Source organism: Pipistrellus kuhlii, unplaced genomic scaffold, assembly GCF_014108245.1.
Source record: "Pipistrellus kuhlii isolate mPipKuh1 unplaced genomic scaffold, mPipKuh1.p scaffold_m20_p_6, whole genome shotgun sequence".
NCBI classification, from domain to species: domain Eukaryota; kingdom Metazoa; phylum Chordata; class Mammalia; order Chiroptera; family Vespertilionidae; genus Pipistrellus; species Pipistrellus kuhlii.
The window spans coordinates 37,600,154-37,624,628 of NW_023425562.1; the positions used below are offsets into that span (position 1 = coordinate 37,600,154).

At 42.2% G+C, this 24,475-nt stretch overlaps 1 protein-coding gene across 1 annotated transcript in view; it reads right to left on the reverse strand.

Annotated features, from left to right (window-relative positions):
* Nucleotides 1-24,475, reverse strand: part of ZNF407 (zinc finger protein 407) — a 359,657-nt gene that overhangs the window by 85,097 nt on the left and 250,085 nt on the right. Inside the window, exon 8 of the mRNA XM_036419918.2 lies at nucleotides 11,449-11,627. Within this exon, the coding sequence (XP_036275811.1) occupies nucleotides 11,449-11,627 (179 nt within the window). The remainder of the gene's footprint in view (nucleotides 1-11,448; nucleotides 11,628-24,475) is intronic.

Consider the following 24,475-nt stretch of genomic DNA (forward strand, 5'->3'; position numbering starts at 1 on the left):
ACTTTACAAATATTAACTTATTTAATCACTCTAAGACATTTATCACTAAAAGAGATTAATTGGCATAAACCTTACTCCTAAATCTGTCCCTGGCCAACATATGGAAAGAAACTGGTATTGTAATTCATTCTACCCTAGTGAACCAGACAACGAATGCAGAAGAAATCCTGAAAGGCAGTTCTCCCACAAAGAATTCTCCCAATAAAAAGAAAATTAAATTTTATATTCCATGCCATGTGCATCATTCATCTACATTAATTGCAAAGGAGTCTCGCCTTTTCCTTTATAAACAGGAAATCACTTATGCTCAGTTTCTATTTTAAGCATGCATTAAAATTATGATTTTTCATAAGACGAAGGAATGACTCTCTGCCAATCACGCTGACATGCTCCTCAACAAATGGCAGTAATAGCTGTGACAAGGGTGAACTTGTCTGAGCAGAGCATTTTAGGAAGGATCTAGACCAGCCATCAAAACTGCTGTTTTACTCAGTCGGGGCCTCACTATGTTCTGCTGCAATAAAAGCTATTAGGTGATTTAAGTGACGACATTACTATGATGGATTTCATCTATTAAAAGAATGTATTTAAGTGTTTTTAATCTTACTTAGAAATAAAAAATGAAGAAAATAAGAAAGGGTAAGCATGTCTGTAAGCTAAAATATTTTGCTTCTTCATATTTTTTCTGCATAAATTAACTTTGTAAATTTACTCAATTGATATATATATTTCAGAACTGATTAGCATGTATCATATAACATCTTTTTGGTCTATTGAATTTTAGAGTCTTTAGCCAATTAGTATAATTTCTGTATTAACTTCCCCATTTTCATTTTCCCCATCCCAATCAACTCACTTTCCTAATGACCCTTCACCAACAGACATACCTATTTAATATTTTCTAATATAGATATATACATGATATATAAAAGATAAGGGCAATTGGGTTTTTATATGTATTTATAGAATTTGAAATTTTTAACTGTGGTAAATACAGGCAACATAAAATTTACCATTTTTCTTTTTAATCTTCACCTGAGAACATGCTTTTATTGATGTTAGAGAGAGAGGAAAAGAGAGGGAGGGAGGGAGGGAGAGAGAGAGATATATCAATGTGAGAGAGAGAAACATCCATCTGCATGTGCCCCAACTGGAAATCCAATCTGTGACCTTTTTTCGCATGCTCCAGCCAAATGAATTATACCAGCCAGGGCAACATCTTAACTACTTTTAAGTGCACAATGCAGTACAGTTAAATATATTTACACTGTTGCCTAATTAATCTCCAGAATTTTTTTATATTGCAAAAGTGAAACTATTCCAGTTAAATAACAACTCAAATATAAATATATATATTAATCCTATATAATAAAATGCTAATATGCAAATAGACCCAACAGTGGAAGAACTCAACACTGGTCACTATGGCGTGCACTGACCACCAGTGGCTGTGGGTGGAACATGGCGGGCATTGGCCATGGCGGATAGTGGAGCAGGTAGGCGGGGGTGCCAGACTAAGGCAAGGTGCTGGTCGCTATCATTGGGGAGAGCTTCTAGTGGTTACTGAAAATTTTTTGCTCCAGTGCACCATGGTCCCGCCTGGCACTTGCACCTGCTGCTAGCCCGACCCCACTTGCATCCACAGCTGGCGCTGGAGCTGCTGCTCACACCTGCTGCTGGCACTCAGTACTGGCCCAAATCATTCGGTGCTTTCAGCGGGTATGAGTGGCGGCTTCCAGCCCCAATCACCCATGAGGGATTCTCCACCTCCTCCTGTTCCTGAGGGTTGATGGGAGCAGCAGCCACTGCTTGCACCCACTGACAGCTCTGGCCCCATTAGTACCTGCTGCTGGCTCTGGCCCCAATCGCTCTGCACCATCAGTGGGTATGAGCAGAGCTGGTGCCATCAGGGCATGGGAGTGGCGGCTACAGGAATGGGGCTGCTGGCAGAGAGGGGACTGGGGGCTGCAGCAGTAGGGGCTGATCAGGGGCACATAGGAGGGCCAAGAACCACCTCTGTGCCCACTGTAGCCTTGCAACCCACAGTTCCTTTCAAGGTGCATGAATTCATGCACTGGGCCCCTAGTATAAATATAAGGTGTACAGATATTTTGGAAAACAGTTTTCTTGAAAAGTAAAATATACACATATCATCCAGAAAGCTCATATCCAGATATTTACCCAAGAGAAATGAAACCAAACTTTCATGCAGAAACTTATATGTGAATGCTTACAATTCTATTCCTAATTGCCAGAAAAAGTAAACAACCTAGATATTGTAATTCATTGTGGTTTTGATTTGCATTTCTGACATGTGATGATGTTGAGCATCTTTTCATGTGTTTACTGGATATTTAGACATCTTCTTTGGAGAAATGATTATTCAGATCCTTTGCAATTTTTAAATTAGATTACTTGACTAGTTATTATTAAGTTATAAGTTTTATTTATATATTCTGTATACAATTCCCTCATCAGATAGATTTATGGTTTATTTTTCCATTTTCTAGTTTTTTCCTTTCATCTTCTTAATGGTATTCTTTGAGGCATAAAAGTTTCTAATATTACGTAGTTCAATTTATCCAGTTGTGGTTTTTTTTTTTTTTTTAATGTCTGTATTTTTGGTGTCATGTCCAAAAAAACCCTGCTTAATCGAAGGTCAAAAACATTTATTTATATTTTCTTCTAATGGTTTCATAATTTTAGGTTTTTACATCTAGGCCTAAGATAATTCGTTAGATAGACTGGGAGTCAGACAAGTAAAACAATGTATATTCACGGGAACATAGGGTTTCTGTGCCCATGTAAGTTCTGTATGTTGAGAAAGCACATGAGCAGGGGCATGAAGCAATGAGCACACACAGAAAACACATCTGTTTCTGAATTCCACTCTCCAAAAGAGGAACAATCGCTCCTGGAAGAGGTGAGTATCAGGAAAAGGGCGGGGAAATCACCAATGAGCCTGGAGCACGTGTGCTGCCCCAGAGCAAAGAGATGCTCCTGAAAGGACAGGGTGAATCAAAGGACACAGCAGCACATGGAAGAGCCCAGTATGGCAGAAATGGAGCAGTTTCAGCAAGAAACAAGTAACAGTGCCATTGAACTACGTATAAACCACAGAGTATAGTGAGTCCATACTAATACAAATTAGTAAAATAATTAAAAAATGAAACTAGACCACAACTTACACCATACAAAAAATAAACTCAAAATGGATAAAGGAATTAGACATAGAAGGGAAACCATAAAAATCTTAGAAGGATCCATAGGCATCAAAATTTCAGACATATTTCATAGCAATATCGTCCCGACACAGCTCGGACAATGTCGTAGGACAATGGAAACTAAGAAGAAAATAAACAAATGGGACTACATCAAAATAAAAAGCTTCTGCACAGAAGAAACCATTAACAAAACAATAAGAGAGGCTACTGCATGGGAAACTTAATCTCCAAAATTTATAGGGAACTCATACAACTTAACAAAAGGAAGATAATCTAATCAAAAAATGGGCCAAGGACCTACATAGACACGAGACATATGAAAACATGCTCAAAGTCACTAATCATCCAAGAGATGCAAATCAAAATGACAATGAGGTACCATTTCATACCTGTCAGAATGGCTATCATCAACAAATCAACAAACATCAAGTGCTGGAGAAGATGCTGAGAAAATGGAACCCTCGTGCACTACTGGTGGGAATGCAGACTGATATAGCCACTATGGAAAATAGTATGGAGTTTCCTCAAGAAATTAAAAATTGAATTCCCATTTTACCCAGTGATCCCACTTCTAGAAATATATCCCAATAAGTCAGAAACACCAATCAGAAAGGATATATGCATCCCCCATTATGTTCAAAGCAGCACAATTTACAATCGCTAAGATTTGGAAATAGCCTAAGTGCCCATTAGCAGATGAATAGATAAAAAAAAAAAAAAACACGTTGTATATCTATACAATGTATTATGCTATTGTAAAAAAAAAGGAACTCTTACCATTTGCAACAGTATGGATGGACCTGAAGAGTGTTATGCTAAACAAAATAAGCCAGTTGGAGAAAGATAAATATCACATAATCTTATTCATTTGTGGGATAATGAAAAACATAAACTGATGAACAAAAATAGATCCAGAAACATAGAAACATTGAACACACTGTCCAACCTCAAAGGGAAGGCATGAGGGATGGGGGGTGGGGGTAAGAGATCAACCAAAGGACTTGTATGCATGCTATGTGCATAACCAATGAACACAGACAGTAGGGGATGAGGGCATATGCTGGGGGGTGGGAATGGCTAGGGAGAGGTCAATGGGGGGAAAAAGAGACATATATAATTCTTTAAACAATACAGACTTTAAATTAAAAAAAGAAAACTGGCAGAGAAGGGACAGGTGTTCCTTAAAGAAGAATTCCAGTTAAACATAGAAGGAATGAGGGAAAGGGAAAATCACTAGGTCTCCATATGTCTTGTTGCAGGCAGAATTCACTGATAAATGTAAAAAATCAGTGGACAAATGCTAGAGGAGATGTGCATAATCTGAAATAATCTCTCCCATATTGTGCATTAATTATACAGGGGACAACAATAAATCTCTTGTAGAGAAACAGAGAGACACCATGTACTAGACCATCCAGGTTATGTTGTCTGTCATGATGTACCCTTGATATGCTTCACAGCTATTCTGGGGAATTCTTAAAAAAAAAAAAAAAAAAAAAAATCTTGAGCCATCAGGAGTAACCATAAGACGAATGCAAATTAAATGACAGTGTGCGAATAACTGATACATATTCTTTAAAAGTCTCAAGGACATGAAAAATAATGAATGAAGGACTAAAAACTGCCATGGACTGGAGAAGACTGAGCAGACATGAGTAGTTAAGGGTGAGTTGGTGCCTGAGCTGAACTCTGCAGAAGGAAACCACACAAGGGGAATCTGGGAGACCTGGATAGAGTGCCAGCGAAGAAAGGCATGAGGCAGCACTAACCTTTGGTCTGTGAGGTCCACATTTGGCTAAGTTGAGTTAAAAAAATAAAAAAATAAAAAAATAAAAAAATAAAAAAATAAATAAATAATATATATATATATATATATATATATATATATATATATATATATGAAACTTTCTGTACTATTTTTTCAACTTTTCTCTGTGTTTTAAATTATTTGAAAATAAAAAGTAAAGTCAGACAACTTGCTAAATGCAAATTCTATTCACTGAAAACAGAAATAATGAAATTGCAAGTGAATCCTAAAATGCATTTTCACGTCTTCTAAATTAAACTTCAGAGCTAATTACACAGTACACTCAAACTTCCCTCGTAATTTACAGTCCAGTTGCGCTGCTCTCCGCTGATGGCACCATCAGCTGCAGGCCTTATCAGCACCTGCCTGCTCCCTCACCTGAAACTGCATTTTAGTCGGAGTCCAGGTATGTATGTGAGAGGTTGTAAAGGTTTTAATATATAAATTATATTGAACTCAACAGTTGGTAAACGGTCTATAAAAATAAAGCCACATCAATCTTCTGATACAATCACATTGCCCCCACTGTAACTTCCAGGATCAATTTTTCCCCTTAAAATTTTGATAAATGAGGTTGTCAGTGGGGGGATAAGATCACAATTTTGCTTCCTTTTTAAAATATTTATATTTTTTAACGTTCAGAATTCAGCTCATAAATGCTACAAATGCCAATCCAGATAAATCGGTTTTGCCTGCTGATGAGGTGATCACACTGCAAATGCCTGTGTAACCTGGGCCAGCAGGCGAGAGCCTGAGCAAGTTCCCCAGCAGCTCTGGATTCTTCCGGCTCGTTATACTCAGCGAGGCCTCCCAACATAAAAAGAGGATATTCTAGATAAACTTAAATAGTACTTCACAACTTCTCTGTAAGATCAGGTAGCAAACGGAGGAGCCTGAAAAATCTCAAGGCCCAAAATCATCAAAGATGATAAATGGAATAGATTTGCATTAATTTCCGATATCTTTAGCCAATTTTATTAGGTGTTACTAACAAAAGCTGTATTTTAATTGTGTGCTCTGTCTTTATTTTAAATGTTGTAAATGCCATTATGGATTTCACAGAATATTAAAATATACACTAGGAAGGACATTATTTCAGAATTATATTATTTTTTAAAAAATTAGTTTTAGAAATATATAGAAGGTAACATACAAAGACTATAAGTAATTCAAATAAATTAAGTGATAAATTTCCACTCTGAAAAAAGTTGTTTACAGACGTTTTTGCCCTAACTTTGGAAATCTGTGCATACTATAATGCTAATACATGTATGACCACTAACACACACATATGCACAGTATGAGATTCGTTATTCTTAATGGCAAATCAAAATACATACACATTCATTCCAATCCTTTCCTTCTATTTCTTCCTACTAAAACAGCAATAACAAAGGCCACTAGCTTTTCTTGTAAAGAACGTCTCAATACTGATAATTTTTAAAGCTCTTTCATAGGCATTATTTCACTTGAACCTCATATTCAAAAGAAAGGCTAAACACAGTTATTCATTTTGCAGTTGAGAATGCAATCACAGAATGGTTGAATGACTTGCTTAAAGTCACATATCTCAACAGCAATAATCTCAGGACACTAAACTCCCTAGTTCACTGTCCGATCATCCACCAGGCTCTGCACTAGCAGCAGTACAGCTGTGAAAACATTTGTCTAGTGCTTTGTTAAATCATAGTAGTATATGTCATGCTACTTCCTAGTACATGTTTACAGATTATCTGAAATCTTAAAACTCCTTAATGTTAAGGCTTCCATGATAAGAATCTCATTAACTACAGGTGCTATTTGCTCTCTTTTCTAAACCCATGCATATGCAGGACTGTGCAACTGGAAAACTCTCAGAGACAAACAAGCATGAACTTCAATGAGCCACAATGAAGTTATGCATCCCCCTCAGGCAAGGTAACCTCTTCAAGCTCTACTTTAAAAAATCATGAAATAATACCAGAATAGCTCCTAACAAAGACATCTTTGGAAGATTTAATGGCCTAGCAAAAAAGTTTGGCACAGACACAATTATTACCTTTTCTCTTTCATGCTTTGTAATTCAAAAGGCAAAACATGACTGTAAAATAATAGAGTTAGTACCACACTCTAACCACCTAAAACAGAACACCCTACGTAGATACAAATAGGATAGCCATTGGGGCCCTGGGAAGGCCGTGGCAGAGGGTGGGTCAGATAGACATGGGGTGGCAAATATTTCCTTACCCCTGCTCCACACTTTTAAGCAGATAAAGGTAGCTTTTAGACACAATAAAGTTAGAGAAAGCATGTATTCATAGGCAGATGACATTTTAAAATATTTAAGAATGTATAATTAGCCCTAGCTGGTTTTGCTCAGTGGATAGAGCATCAGCCTATGGATGGAAGGATCCTAGGTGCAATTCCAAGCATGGGTACATGCCCAGGTTGTGGGCCTGATCCCCAGTAGGGGGTGTGCAGGAGGTAGCCGATCAATGATTTTCTCTTATCATTTATGTTCTTCCCTCTCCTTTCTTCTCTGAAATCATTAAAAATGTATTTTTTAAAAGAATGTATAATTAGGTTTTAAAAAACTGATTACAGCAATAATTCAACAAAATACAGGTGGTGATGAATACAGAGGGTCTGTTAAACTTACCAGTAAACAATGTTGATTATCAATGAGATGATAATCCTAGAGAGCAATTATATTACTGAAAAAGTGGTTGATGATAATCTTGACATTGCTTGCCCACTGACTACAAGGGATGTAAGATAGTTCTAAACTTAGGAACTCCAACAGGAATGAGAGTGAGAAAGACTTGAAGAGAAAGCCAGTTACCAAAATACCCAATGAGCCTTGACATGCTGGATACAGAGGACGGAGACTTACAGAGGAGACAGAAGATTTAGACAGAAGTTTGAAAGGAACAAAGATATTTAGCAGCAGAAAGATAGTAAATTAACCCATGGATGGTGACTAAGGTTAAAGAATGCAATTATTGAATTGCTAATTATTTTAGTTAGTGGGTATCAAAGACTGGAAAACAAGGGATCCAGTCTGAAGGTGAAAAAGAAAGAGGGGAGAGGCTGAAAATTATAGACTGCAAGTCTAACATCTATATTAGGAAGAAAATTTGAGATGATACTTATGGATGAGCTTAATGATACATCTGGGGAGGTACACATTAATAGGAATGAGTCAGCACAGATTCACCAAAGGTTCTGTCAGAAAAAATTTCCTTCCTTTTTAGGTTGAAGTAATAATTGGTTTAGGTAAGAGAGAACCAATGAGAAACTGTCAAGATTTTCCAGGATTTTTGGATCTTTCCACAAAACGAATTTTTTATACAAAATGTCATGACTTGTATCAGAGCATCCAACTAACAAAAGGGGAAGAAAGTAACAGGGTTAAAAATAGAGGGCCTGGGAATGGGAAGAAGACTACATCTCCAAGGTCTATGTATCGGAAGACTAATGATTTTACTTAATGATGGAGAAAATCACTTATTTTAGGAAATCTGAATATCCCACTGAACCAAGGGGGTGGTGAAGAGACAAAGGGTGCAGCTGCTTCATCCTCACTGTGAAATTAAGCAAATGGGCTCAGAGGTGGAAGATGAAATTTCATCTGCCTGCGTATGAAGTAAGACATTTGGAGAGAATTAAGAAATCAGTTAAGTACAGTTTAAATGGTTCTGAATTAGTTGCCATTAGAAAGAAAAGAGATTTGGAGTTTAGATATAAGACTCAAACTTTCCCATTCTTATTCTCATAAACCGGTAAGAGGAAAATGCTATGGAAGAGGGTTAAATGCAGTTAAATAATATGTTCTAAGGAATTAAAAAAATTGCTTATCTTAGAAAATATGAAAATCCCAATTTGTGAAGCAAGTATGACAGATTCATCTGCTCTAGCATTGTTCAGGTAATAATTTAAAGAATATGTTTAAATGATTTAAGTCTTATTGTGTAAGAACTGATGAAAATCATATTAATTTAAATGTTAAAAAAAAAAAAAAACCATGACAGCAGGAAAATAACAGAAATTTAGGAAAATACCATGTCTTCACTTAATGCTTAATTTCCTCTGAAAAGAGAAAAAAATTTGATCATCACCTTTAATACAGTTAAAGTCCAGGCTTCTCAGAGAAAACCCTGAAATACTTCAATCAACTTCAGTCCTGGTTGTTGTCGGAAAGTGGCCAGGCCACTGCTGAGTCTTCCAGGGGGAGACAAGCAAGGAGCTTACCGCTTAACCCCACCTTCCACCCCCGCCCCCAGCAACACACCTCTGCGCTGCCCAGGCACAACTCAAAGTCTGTCCTTTGGAATTCTCAAGAAAACTTTCTGGGGCACAATGCTTAAAGCCAGAGCAAGGCTCGTTTCACACATCCTTACATGTATTACAAATGATGAAGTTACAAGGCCGAACGAAGACTCAGTCAATCTAAAAAATTTACCATTTTACATTTTTCTCTTAACCAATGCAAAAGAGTTACTGAAGAGCAATATTTGCCTCGCAGAAGAAGGAATATACAGTTGACACCCACATGTACCTATGGATTTTGTTTTGTGAAAATACTGAGGAGTGCTACTATGACTTATACAGAAGAACATTCTTAACAGAATTATAAATATATCAACAGAAAAGTAGGGTATACACCCAAGCATCCCATAAATAGGAAAGGAGGGTCATTTTCTCACTCTGCACAGCGTTCTCCTTTGGTGCAGGACGGCAAAGCGAACATTTTCCCCAAGCAGCTTCCCCCCTTTCTCTGGTATCTCCTTCATTTAAAAGTTAGTGATACTTTACTTTAGGGGAATAACCCACTTTTCATGTCTAATTGGAGCCATGGATGAGAGAGATAGCACAGGTCAGCTGCACCTTGAGAAGAGGCACAGATAGGACTTGAAAACAGCACTGCAGACAACCACAACCTGAGCTGGCTCTGCTTGGCCCTTTCAGATACAGCAGTTCTAGAATCTGCTGTCAGGTGCTCATATTAATGCAGAACCCATAGGGACTGATGGCAGAAGATGCTTCAATTTCACTTCATCAGTGCAGTTCAAAACCTCCTCAGTAATATCACCAAAATGCAGACAACTGACTTCTTTTTCGTTTTCAAAACTATCCCTGGATACAATAGAGATTACTAAATTAAAAATTCTACCAGTACTTTAAAAAGTCAATTATGTGAGCATAAATAAAGACACTGGAAATAAGACATCAGCAGAAAACTACAATAACCTTATATGCAGACATTGTCCAATATATAGATATTCTTCTAATTCAAATTATCACCAAGTCTGTTTCTCTTATTGTAGAGAGTATATGAGAAGTGTTTACATATTTGCAAACCAAGTGTGGCATTGTGGGTGGAATGTCCCATGTCTTTTAGACATTGTTGTCACATTCCCAGCATGGCTCACCCACAGGATCCCCAGTCATGCCAGGCATAGATGGCACTGTGCTGAGGGCATCATAGCTTTACAGCCATTAACTTCTTAAACTCACAGTGATCCTTTAAACCAGTGGTTGCCAACTGATGGTGCATGGACCACTGGTGTTCCGTGAGGTCCAAAATATTGGCAATTGCTGCTTTAAAGAGATACCACCACATGGATTTACACATGAGAAATCTCAGGTATGATGAGGTCAGCTTACCTGTGGTCACATGGCCAATAAGAAAGAAACAGACCTAAAAGCAGCTCTAACTGATCGCAAAGCCACTGCCGAAAACATCCCTGTACCCATGGATATGACATAAACACAGAAATTCCTGAGATAGTTGCCCACACTCATATCCATCACTTTGTACTTCTGCACAGTAAGATTCCTCACTCAGGCATGCTGTTAATTAAACCATAAGCTGGTGCTACATCTCAGATCCTTCCAGAGTACCTGATGAGATCCAATGAGGCTAGGAGAATGGAGCAGCCTCTGCCATCACCAACATGTCCTGGGCATCAGGGCCCTCCTAACTTCCTGGGAACGAGGCACCCCCCACCCACGCTGTTCCACTCTCTCCTTGGTCAATTGCTCTTCCTTTCCAGGTATTCACTGGAAAACCATGGTCCAAAGTGACCAGGCATAACACTTTCAATCAGAAATTGTTTTTGAAAATAAATTTAAAATTTTATCAATTAGTCTAAATATGACGCGCAAACAACTATAATGTCAGTTCAACTGTTTTGAGTATTTGCTATTATTGACTTTGTAGTACTGGGATAATTACTCTGTCATATTTAGACTGTTTCATAGTTGTGTGGGATAAGACCAGAATGTCCTCTGTTATAAGTCTTGGAGCAGATACTGTCACGAACTCTAAGACATTAAAGTAAATGAAGGTAATGGACAAACTGCATCATAACTGCTGTGATGAATAAAATGAAGTGCTCTTAAAAACCGCACATATGAAAGACTTGCAGCTCTTACCTGCATGCAAGTAAGCCAGGTCAGGGTTCTCGATGTCGGGGTGCTGTTCCTTCAGGTGGTTCCGGAACTCCACAGGGACGTTTGTGCCGTAGTCACACTTGGGACAGTTGTACATCTTGACCCCCTCGTGTTTGCCAGTATGTAAAATGTGCTTGCGGATATTTTCAGCACAGTTTGACCTACCAAGGATGTAAGAAAGAAAAGGAAATGAATTATGGCCCCATCGATGACATCAGACCGCAAACACCGGCACAAGCTAACACAAAGGCCTGCGATGTGTTGGGCACCTTTCTCACTACTGTACTAGTGCTACCTGTACAAACACGCCCCTTACGAGGCCCTAGTTCTTGTCACCCTGGTGCTCATTTCTGAGTAGGTCTTTCACCTTCAAGATTCATTTCTATGCAAAACCGAAGTACAAAGCACCAGGTCCTTTCATTTTAACATCAAATTATTCTCGTACCCGTGAGGGCAGTAAAGGCATTTCCTTCACCCTAAGAGCACACCCTTCACACTGAGGACCAGCGTGAGAGACCACACCGTCACCTCCATGAATCTGCAGCTTAAAGGAAACAAAGCAGCTCTGGCTTTAAGTCCTGTTGTGTGAGTGGCTTCCAGAAAGGCTCGGAAAGAGTTTACAGCTAGGAGAGCAGCTAAAAATGACCCCAGCCACCCAGGTGGGCAACGCATTAAGTACCACCGAGTTTCCTGTACTGTGCAGATTCTGACTGAAAATGACAGCTCTGCACCCAACTGCCCTGAAGACAGGAGTCGGCTCCTCGCCCAGTGTTCCTGCAGATTCCAAGACGCGAGGCCTGACCTGACCAGAGATGGGGGACCTGCTGTGCAAAGCCCAGGTCCCGCCTGCTCCTCCCTCCCCATCTCTGCAACAGGACTGCACACCCAGCCCCCTCTGAGCACAGGCCCTGCTGCTTTCTTTTGTCGTTGTCACTGTTATATAAGTGACAAAAAAGAGTCCTATACAAATTTAACCAGAAAAAAAAAAAAATCAGGCCAGCCTCAGATTTCCTACAGAGCAAAGGATGCCAGAGGAAAATCGATCAGTAGGCTTATGGGCACTTCCCGAGTCCCTCTGGAGGAACAAAACCCAGCAGAACAGTGCATGCAGAAAAGCTTGCAGGGCCAAACGAGGTGGGGACACGGTGGCAGCCATCAGGTCCCGTGTCACAGAAGGTTCCCTGAAGTACCTGCACGGAGCGCCCCTCACCTTAGCTCTGCTCAGTGGGAGCATTTGTGTGTAATAGTCACTTTTCAGTGCGTACACCCGGGAAACACTGGTGAAGAATGCAAAAATAGTGTGACCCAACATTTCACAATAACTATGCCATCACTCACATGTAAAAGCTGCACAGGACATGAGAGCCAGGTACCCATTCCCTGATGACAAGAGGAGGATGGAGGATATCACGTCAGCAAGGCCAAGCTCATGATTATGGCACTAGGAACAAAAATTCCACAGAGGAGGGGACGGGGACAGTACCTGCCTCCTGCCCAGTACCTGCCTCCTGAGGGTCTCCTGTTTCACAGGAGCCATCTCATACTGGATGCAAGAGACGCTCCTTTGGAAAGGTATCTGCCATCAAATGTATGAATCCAACTACATATAGTCAGAAAGAGTAAATCAGACAAGTCCCTGTGTTTAGACTAGAAACACAGCAAGATATTCATGCAGCTACAGAGCAATGTCCTCTTTATTTTCCAAATAGACTTTAATAATTTATATGTTAGTATTTACATTTTTTTTATAAATTTAAAATAATAACATACATGAAAGAGAAGGTAGAGGAGGGGGAACTGGAACTTCTCAGCTGTTCCCAGCCTGCCTCTGACAAGGATTCTTAGAACTCAGACTAAAGATTTTCAACCTATTTCATCCCATGGTACACATAAACTAATTACTAAATTTCTGTGGCACACCAAGAAAAAATTTTTGTTTGCCAATCTGACCAAAATAAAAATAAGAATAATTTTGATTCATTCACATCAGATGGCTATTGTTGTGTTGACTGTTGTCATTTTTTATTTGACAATTTAAGGGAAAAGAGGTCAGTGCCCCTCACTAACTAGTCAGGCCCTGCATGTTGTAAAAATTCTTGTGCACAATGGTAGAAAATCGCTGACCTGGACTAATGTAAGGCAGTTAGTAACAATATGCAAACACAGCCTCTCTCTTTTGTCAAGCTGGATCACCAAGCTTGCTTGTCATATAAATACCTATTGTTAATTAATAACCATCTAACAGGGGGGATGAATAAACACCTAATGTCAGCTCCTATGCCTCCAGTGGCCCTCCACCTTGGAGCTGTCCCGGGAAGAGACCGGGCATGGTCATACAGAGGACAGCCTGACTCGGGATGAGCGGACTGTGGAGGCCATGGGGTGGAACGTGGTGGAGACGGATCTGGTACAGGTTTTCTGTTACCAAGGCCAGTGCTTCTTAGTGCAGCCCAGCCCTCTTTACTTACAGCACTCACAGAGCAAAGGTACCAGAAAACGGCAGGTGGTAGAGTCCCCTGAATGTGCAGATATCCTTGGAATAACAGCTCTGCCCTTTGTTGACAGAGTAACAGGAAAATATCTGACTAGGATGCAGAAAGATCCACTTCTGTGATGAAGAGGACCACAGCTGGAGTTCCCACCAGCTGGGAAACTGCTCCGATTCTGCCCCTGACTCTGCAGACCTGCCACGTGTTCCACCTACTAAACTCACCCTTGCTCACTGACACTGCGGCGAAAACAAAGCCATTACTATTCTTAAATAGCAATTTATTAGGCCTGGCAATTCCTGTATTATTTCCTTATGGAAAAAGGTAGGCCTTAAGAGTCATCAAAGACAATCACTGATCAAGTGGAGAAATCAAAATGACCAGAATAAACTCATTTCAATGCAGGAAGCAACTTAGGTGAGGGACAATGTAAGCAACGAATCCTAATCATCAATGAAAGAAGGATGACTTTGAAGACAGAGTATTTTGTTTTAGGGAAGGGTGTATCCCACACAAAAATAAACCAACATCTCTTAGTACCCAAATGGCATGTGGACCCCTAATAATCAAGGGACTATTAGTGAAGCAAGCAGAGAAAGGAGTGAATATTAAAAAGGCTGAGAGGCTTTCTATTTAAAAAACAGACTAAAATGAGAAAAAGTGCTGTGGAACTTAATATATACACATGTATCTTTACTTATGCTATCTATACACTACATTTAAGTATAGTACATCTGGATGCAGGGAGGATCCAAGATGGCTACTCGGTAGACACCTAATCGCAGCAGCTCACAACAATTTCAATGGAATACAACTAAAATGTAGAGTGGACATTACCCAGACCTACAGGTAGTTGACTGACTGAAAACTCTACAATAGGAAGGTGGGAGAAAACCAGAAGGAAAATCAGAGGAGCTGAAAAAAAAGCCTAAGGTACGGAGACATGCTACGCGCTCGCACGTACACGCGCACGGAGAGGTCGCAGCCGGAGAGGAGGAGAGGGCTGGATGCTGCCTGGCGTACCCTAGCAGGAAGGAAATAAAACCCCCAGCCTGGGCTGAACCCCCGAACTGGCAGCGCTGAGCCCCATTATGGGCCAGATTCTGGGGACCCAGGCTCCGGCAGGGGGAGACAGGGCTGGGAGGCTGAAACCCAGGGGAAAAACGAAAGGCGGGGGGGGGGGGGGGGGGGGGGGCCGGAGTCGCGCGCACTTTGCACGCAGAGGACTTAATGTAGACTCTGATGCTGGATTACCCTAGCCGGAAGAAACAAAGCCTCCGGCGGCGTTGAGCCTCAGAACGGAGCGCCCTGAATTCCCAGTCTGGGCCAGTCCCTGGGGACCCAGGCCCGAGCACGGGGAGATGGGGCTGTGAGGCGAAATCCTGGGGACGGCGCGAAAGGCGGGGGCCCCCGGAGTCGCGCGCTTTGTGCGCAGAGGACTGAATGTTGACTCTGATGCTGGATTACCCTAGCCAGAAGAAATAAAGCCTTCGGCGGAGCTGAGCCTCAGACCGGACCGCCCCGAACTCCCAGTCTGGGCCAGTCCCTGGGGACCCAGGCTGGGCAGGGGGAGACGGGGCTGTGAGGTGGAGTCCTGGGAGCACGGCGAAAGGCCGAGCCCCCGGAATCGCGCACACTGCGCGCAGAGGACAGTCTGTTGACTCTGATCCTGGACTCCCCTAGCGGGAGAGAGAAAGAAAGCTCCAGACTGGAGGATCTCGACGAGGAGCAGGAGCCCCCGCTGGACACCGGCCAGCAGGGCGCCAGCAAGGAGCCGGGCAACAGGGCCCCCAGGGGGGGGGGTGCCCCTGAACCATCGACCGCTGAGCGCAGGCAACGGAGCCAAGGACCGGGGATGTTTCCTGGGCGGCGCCAACCCCGGCGACAGGCTGAAGCAGCGCAGGAGCCCCTGGAGAACAAAGGGGTGCCACAGGCCAACCTGCTGAGATTCCAGGACAAGGAGGAAGAAACCATAGAAGTTCTCAATGTGAAGAAATCAAGTGAGAGCAAATGATAGTAAAATTACTTAAGAAAGAATGCAAAGAATATCTTGAAAAATCAAAGACTAAGTCAGAACTCAACTCACCAGCCAACATTGCAACATAAATGCGTTTTAAAAAAAGAAAGAAAGAAAGAAAGAAAGAAAGAAAGAAAGAAAGAAAGAAAGAAAGAAAGAAAAAGGGACAGAATGTTGGAACAGCGGCGACCAGGCCTAGAGTGGCCAGGCACAAGGCAGTGGCAGCCGGGCCCGGAGCAGCAGTGGCCAGGCCCCAGAGCAGCAGCAGCCAGAACCAGAGCATCAACGGCCAGCACTAGAGCAGCCAGACCTGGGGCAGTGGCAGCCAGCCCTGAGGCAGAGGCGGCCAAGCCCAGGATGGCCAATCCAGGAACACCCAGACCCGGAGTGGCCGGGCCCGGAGAAGCCGGGCCCAGAGCAGCCGGGTTGGGAGCAACCAGGCCCAGAACAGCAGAAGCCAAGCCCAAAGCATCCAGCCCGGGAGCGGCCAGGCCCGGAGCAACCGGGTCTTGTGCGGCCAGGCCCGGAGCAGCGGCTGACAGGCTGGGAGCAGCCAGGCCCGGAGAAGCCGGGCCCGGAGCAACCGGGCCCAGAGCAGCCGGGTCGGGTGTGGCCAGGCCTGTAGTAGTAACAGCCAAGTACAGAGCAACTAGGTCGGGAGCGGCAGTGACCAGACCCGGAGCAGCGACTGCCAGGCTGGGAGCGGCCAGGCCCGGAACAGCCGGGTCTGGTATGGCCAGGCCCGGAGCAGAGGCTGCCAGGCTGGGAGTGGCCAGGCTCGGAGCAGCGGCTACCAGGCTGGGAGCAGCCAGGCCCGGAGCAGCTGGGTCTGGTGTGGCCAGGCCAGGAGCAGCGGCTGACAGGCTGGGAGCAGCCAGGCCCGGAGCGGCCGGGCCCGGAGCAACCGGGCCCAGAGCAGCCGGGTCGGGTGTGGCCAGGCCTGTAGCAGCAACAGCCAAGTCCAGAGCAACTGGGTTGGGAGCGGCAGTGACCAGACACGGAGCAGCTGGTTGTGGAACGAACCAGAGCAACAGAGGCCAGGCCCGGAGCAGCCTGGCCCAAAACAGCTCGCTCCTCACCTGCCCCTGCCCCACGGCTGTCTCTCAGACATGGCTGGAAACTTTTGCGGGAACTTGAGGGTCTGCTGAACCAAGTGATGAAGGCTTATATCTGGATGTGTTGAGTTAGTATAGTGCTGGGGTGTTGATCTGTGAGTGCCTTGGGTGGGGCCTGGATGAGGCTGGTTGTCCTATTTGGAAATGTCTTTTGTGTGAAGTGTATCATTGGGCATGTGGAGGTATTATTGATATGAGAAAATGCTAAGTAACAGATTTGCTATCTGAAAAGGGATTTACTATCGGGGAAAGGGAGGGAGGAAGAGACTGAACATAAACTGTGCATCAATGGATGAGGATGAGGGGGCAGAGAGTGGGGTGGGAACCTGGTGGAGGGGGGAAGAAACGAGGAACCTGTGTAATAATATGAACAATAAAGATTGATTTAAAAAAATAAAATAAATAAAATAAAATAAAAATAAAAAATAAAAAAAATAGAATTATGCAGACAAAAAAAAAATAAGTATAGTACATCTGTGTATATGTATTTAAACCGTTTTACATACGCACACATAAGAAACATTAAATATTTATAAAAAAGAAGAACAGATACATTGCCTGTATCTCATGGATATATGTATTTATATGCTGTCAAAATCTACTCTTCCACCTCTAATGCTGTGCAACATAAAAAATTTTAAGATATTGAGATAAATAGCTTTCTCACTTACAAAACCGAACTATTCCAATCCAAACCCCAAAAGTAAAAGCTATAACATATTATGTTACTATCATTTAAAGGAGAATAACTACAAAGTAGGGGCAAATAGTCCTTATGCTTGAGAATATCATGCAGCACTGTCAAATGATTCATCAAATAATAAACAGACTGGACTCCTTCTGCTAAATAATTCTGAATGACATTTAGCCCAAAAGTGACTCTTGCAGAAAATAGAACTTTTGGGTAGAGATTGGAACGGCACCACCAAAGTGGCTCATCAAGGACAGGTCATGCAAAAGTCAGGTGATCTAGATAGCATTCCAAGCAGAGTCTGTCTAGATCCCTGGGAAAAAGCAGTAGTTGATCCAATTGGGCACGTAAATCTTTATGAGTGGGGGACTGATATGTGTTCAGGTTGACACTGACAGTAAAGTACAGATTGTGTTTATGACCATGTTCATAGACTGGAAGACTGAGTCTTATGAAGATGACAATATCCCCAGATTGATGTACAGAATCTATGCAATTCCTGTCAAAAGCCCACCTGTATTTTTTATAGAAATTGAAATGCTAATCCTACAGTTCATACAGAAACACATGAAACCTATAGAGTCAAAGCAATCCTATAAGAGAACTAAATTGGAAGGCTCACTCTTTCTCATTTCAAGCTTATTACGAAGAAACAGTGATAAGGACAGTGTGGGACAAGAACCAGGGCAGACACAGGCGCTTCTCGCAGGGATGGGGCAGTGCTCCAAGGGAAAGCGGGTGACCCAGCACAAAGGTGCGGGTGCCTGGTGAGGACCAGGGACTCATGAAGTGCTGGCTGGACCACAACCTGCATGAACTGTGTCTATGCAAAGGCATTTTAAGTCACGAGGAGATTTCAGATTAAATTTTGAATACAACACATTGAAAATCTTGAGGCAGCTTACTATCTATCACTTATCTATTTGTTATCAACCTACCTATCATCATCTATATCTATCACAGCCAAAATTAGCAAAGGGTTTGACATGGGAGCTAATTTTAGGGTTTCTTAAAAAAGTATGTAGCAAAGAAATATTTTATTCGGTTCAAGGCAATGTATTTTACAATAATAAATATAAAATCACGAGTACTTCTAAACTCCACAAAAATACTTGTCAGTACTACATACACACTTACTGCCTATTATGACAGAAAGTATAAATTAATTCTATGTTTTTTAACTGAAGGAGAAGATTAAAATAATTCTATTGTTTTCCTCTTTTGATTATCTTATGTTGTTTATTTTTGGAAAGTACCTCTGAAGTTACTGAATAAACATACATTCATGTATGTAAAGATCCATGTCCAACAATGGATACAGTCAGCCTCCCTCCTACTACTGCCCATGCTGCCCAGACCGCCTCCCTGGGCCAGGGAAGTAAAATTCATGACTTCTTATCAGTCTTTGGGAGAAGTAAAGTTGACCTTTTCAAGCCATTGATATACTGTATATTCTTCCCCCCCCCCCCCCACATTTTGTACATAAATTTGTTAGCATAACGCCTCAACACCTTGCTTTTTTTCACCTAACAGCAAGCGAGGTGTGGGGTTATTTCCCCATTAATGCGTACAAGCGTCCTGATGCCTCTCTCCTCTTGCCTTTATCCCTTCCTCTCCTTTACCCTCTTCTCCTTTTTATCGCCTTACAGTATTTCACAGAAAGGATATAGGGTGATCTACTTTACTGATCCTCCAATGTGGGCATGTAGGTTGTTTCCAATCATCTGTGGGTACAAACAAGGCTGCGGTGACTGAGCGTGTTACAACATTTTCCATTCCTCAGATGCCAAGAGAATCTCATGATGCCAAGTGGAACTGCTTCAAGTGTCAACAGGCATATGCTTTTGTGATTTTGATAAATTCTGCCAAATTGCCCTCCAGAGAAGTTGTAGCAATTTACACGTTCACCAACAATGTTTGAAAGAGACTGTTTCTGCACATTCCTGCCAATGTAGTGTTACCAAACTTTCGATTTTTTGCCAATGTGGTGGGTGAAGAATGATAGCTCACTGGAGTTTTGATTTTTAATTTCCAAAAGTTTCAATTTGCACTTCTCTGTAATGAATGAATCTTTTTATATGTGGAAATGCCATATGTATTTTCTAAGTACTGTCTATTTATATTTTTATCTTTTTCTACAGGGTCGTTAGTTATTCTCTTATTCATTAAGAAGAGAGACTCTATGACAAATCGTAATTTTTTTTTCTTAGTTTCATATTTTTCCCTTTGACTTTGCTTATGCTATCATCTGAAAAGCAGTTTTTTATTTCATTCATCTTTTGTTCTGGCTGCTTTACTTGGAAGTTATAAAATAATTGCCCTAGACTTGGTTCTTTGACTTGTATAGTTGCACCTTGTTCCATTAAACATTAGATCCATTTGAAAAGTACCCTAGAGCATGGTATAAAACACATGTGTCAAACACAAGGCCCGCGGGCCAAATCCGTCCCGCCAGGCCTTGCAATGTGGCCGGCACCGCGCTGTCATCACTGCACTCCGCTGCGTTTCCATCACAATGACAGTTTATGACTGTTCAGTAAACCATTCGGCCCGCGATTTAGGCTGGATTTTAGATTTTGGCCCCTTCTCTGATTGAGTTCGACACCCCTAGTATAAAATGTGAATCCAGACTGCTAGCCAGATCTCTCACTACCAGTAATTAAAGACGGCCTATCTTTCCCTCAGACTTGAAATGGCACCTTCATCGTATTATTTATTTGAAGCTAATTCTGGACTTTTTTTGTTTTTATTTTTAAGTCTTCACACAAGGATATGTTTTTATTGATTTTCTACTTTTTAGAAAGAGGAAGGGAAGGAGAAGAAAAGAGGGAGAAGAAAGGAGGGAGGAGAAAGGAGGGAGACGGAGAGGAAAAGGGAGAGGGAGAGAAAAACATCAGTGATGAGAATCATTGATTGGCTGCCTCCTGCACATCCCACACTGGGGAGCAAGCTCACAACTGGGGCATGTGCCCTTGACCAAAATCAAACCCAGGGCCCTTCAGTTAGCAGGCTGATGTTCTATCCACTGAGCCAAACTGGCTAGGACTAGATTTTTTATTACAGGTGTTCCTCAGAGATACTGCAGTTCATTTCCAGACCACTGCAATACAGCAAATATCACAATAAAGTGAGTCACAAATTTTTGGTTTCCTAGTGCATGTTAAAGTTATATTTACAGTAAAATTATAGCCTATTAAGTATGCAACAGGGTTACTTATAAAACCAATTCACATACCTTAAATAAAAATACTTCATTGCTAAAAATGCTAACCCTCATCTGAGCCTTCAGTGAGTTGTGATTTTGTTGCTGATGGAGGGTCTACATCCAGTTTATAAAAAATGTAGTGCTTGTAAAGCACAATAAAGCAAGGTGTGCCTGTAGGTCTGCTGGCCTGTCCACATAGGTGCCAATCTATCTTATGAACCATGCTGCAGGAGGGTCACTTCAGGTAGAGTGCACACTCTGCACTGCTTTCTCCCCCAGATCACACATCCTACCCCAGCCCCATGTCACCAGTCACTACTGTGGTCCTGAGCTGGCGTGGCAAACATCTTGAGTTGACCACAGGACTAGAGAGACCTGAGCCAATAATAAATTACCATCATTAAGACACAGGCAATTTCTATGTATTTATTAGTATGTACCAATTTGGCCTGTTGTGTGTGTAAATTGATATAAAAAATTCTGAAAATTCTACATACAGAAATATGTTAATTTTGTTTAACACTTTGGTTCCCATACTTTGTGATCGAGGAACACTTTTTGTTGTTCAGTCTCATAATGCTTCATAAGAGTTAAGGGGAATGACATCAAATATGTATAGAATATATGGTAGGTACTAAATTCACTTTTTATTATTACTACTACCAGTCTTTCTGTTAAATGTAAATAGTTCAACTATCTGGATCATTACTAGCAATTTTCTCACTGATTATGGAAAGCAACTTCAATTCATTTGAGTAAAAATAGATTCCTGAAAGTTATATAGTGTATATATTGTATATGTTTGAAAACGCATTTTTTCCCTGCCTGTTCAGAAAATACTCTTTGAGCTTCTGTCCTTCAAAATACTTGCCCTGTCATTAAGTGTATCAATACTACTCACTATAGTACACATTTATCCAAGAGTTCAGTGGAAAGGGATTTCTGCCATATCTTTATAATGTGAATACAAAGTAAGTGGCAATTAAAAAAAAAAGCTTTATATAAATTAAATTTGAGAAGTTACCACGTGTTTTGTTTTTGTTTTTAACCAGCAGTATTTAATTACAAATTTCCTGAGCATAAAACCAGTCTAACAAGCCTGAGACTCTCTGTGGGAGAAACACACAGATGCTCAGTCACTGCAGGCTGAAAGAAAGTCTCCAATGTACAAGCTCAGGCCTTGTTCCTCTTCACATAGCACAGCCCAGGATACACAGTCCTCTAAAACCTACATTTGCACTAATAGGGCCATGAGCAAAGAGCCAGATAATTCCAGATTACCAATCTGTGCTATTGAAATTTAAAACTGGATAGGAACTATCTATACTAATGAGAGAGAAATATGGTAAGTGACCATCACTCCATGACACCCAAAGCCAATATGCAAATAGCAGGACAAAGATGGCGACAACCACATTGCCAGATGAAGCAGGTGGGAGGCTTGGGTCACCTCCAGCGATGGAGGAAGCCAAGCTTCCCTCCCACCAGGGCCAGCCACCAAAGGAGGGATCTGTGGGCAGTGGCCATGGAAAAGGTTGGAATAAGTGGAAGATTTGGGTTGCCCCTGACAACCGAAGCTTCCTGTCCACACTGACTGGCCACTGAAGGAGGAGCCTGTGGGCAGAGGCCACAGAGCTGGCCTGAGGGCATGGGAGGCTTGGGTCACTGGGGCTGGCTGCCAAGGGAGAGGTCTGCAAACGGCCCTCAGTCCCTCGCCCAGGCTGACCATGGCACGATCGAGGTGAGGGTCCCTGCTGTGGGGCGTGGCCAGCATGAAAACAGCCATCAGCCCTTTGCCCAGGCTGGCCACACCCCAATGGGTGAGGGTCCCCTCTGGGGTCGTGGCAGGCCTGCAAAGAGCAATCAACCCCTCACCCAGGCCGGCAAGGCAGCCCAGCAGAGACCCCCACACTGAAGGGGGTGAGGCCAGCCTGAAAACAGCCCTCAGACCCTCACCCAGGCTGGCCACGCCCTCTCCCCAATAGGGACTCTCACCCCATGGGGGTGTAGCTGGCTTATAAAGCATCATTACAAACTACCATAGGCCCCTCGCACAGGCCACCCTGCTTCCCAAGGGAAGCCCTACCCTGATCCGAAATAGCCTTCAGGGCAAACCAGCCACCCCCACCCATGCACCAGGCTTCTATCTATACTAACAAAAAGGTAATATGCTAATTAGGCTGGGAGACAGTCCAGGAGACCTCTGGACATTCTTCTGGACAAAGCCATTGTGGCCAGGCTGAGGTAGAGGCTGTTGAGGGCCAAGAGGGGAGGGTATTTGTGGCTGATCAGGCTGGTGGGGAGACAGCTTGGGGTGAGAAGGCTGGCAGGGGGGCTCTAGGGGGAAAGTAGGCTTGGCAGGGGGGGTTAGTTGGGGGAGAGAAGGCTGGCAGGCAGAGTGGTTAGAAGCAATCAGGCAGGCAGGCAAGCTATTAGGAAGCAGCAGTCCCAGATTGTGAGAGGGATGTCCAACTACCAGACCCCCGAGGGGTCCCAGATTAGAGAGGGTGCAGGCCAGGTTGATGGACACCCCCCACACCTGTGCATGAATTTCATGTACCAGGCCACTAGTACAAAAATAAAGAATTTATATTCCTCAGCCTAAAATGGAGCATTCTGTCAACAATGTTTAGAAAATAGATGAATGTTATTTGGAATGCTGAGCTAAATGTATCACCAGAAGACAAAGGGATAAAAAGGTCATTTCAGATCGAGGAGGAATGATGGTTTATATAACAAATGGTACTGAATCGACTGTCTACTACATGGAAAAATAAGTTATAGTCTTATGGTCTTACACCATGCAAAAATAAATCTCCTTTGGATTTTAAGTCAAACATAAGAACACTAAATTATAAAAGTGCTAGAAGAAAGTATTTCTAGAATCTTGCTTGGAAAGAGCTCTGCATTTGCTCTAATTGTCAGTGTTAGAAGCAAAAGGAACTTGCAAAAGGAACAAGTTGTGCACTACTGATTGTCCTCACTGCTTGAGTAAACCAGGTATGCAGGTACCAGGTTGAGCTGCTGTCCCAGCATTCATGGCCATGCTCAGTGCAGCTGACACACATGTGCTCATGGAGAAGGGCTGCGTGGCAGCCACAGTACCAGCCAGGCCCATCAGACCGTCCCCAGGAGCAGGTCCCTGGGAGGTGCTTCCATAACAGAAGTGCTTCAGCCTAATTACAGCTCTGATTTATGTGGAAAGTCTGTGGTTACAAAAAAATTATGTACTGACATGTTATTTTCAAAGTGGATTTATTCACCCTATTATTTATTGTCTACTCTATAAAATAATCATTAAAATGAATCATTTTTCATATGTCCTCAAAGCTAATATGATTTGATAGGAATATAAGTCATGTATATCAATAACCTTAAAAAAAGGCTGTGCTTCATTAAGTGAAACCTCACTTTCAAACAAAGTTGAAAATTCCAGGTGTCACTTATAGGACTGCAACACTCTCCACCCCTTCAGTGATATCTTGAATTGAG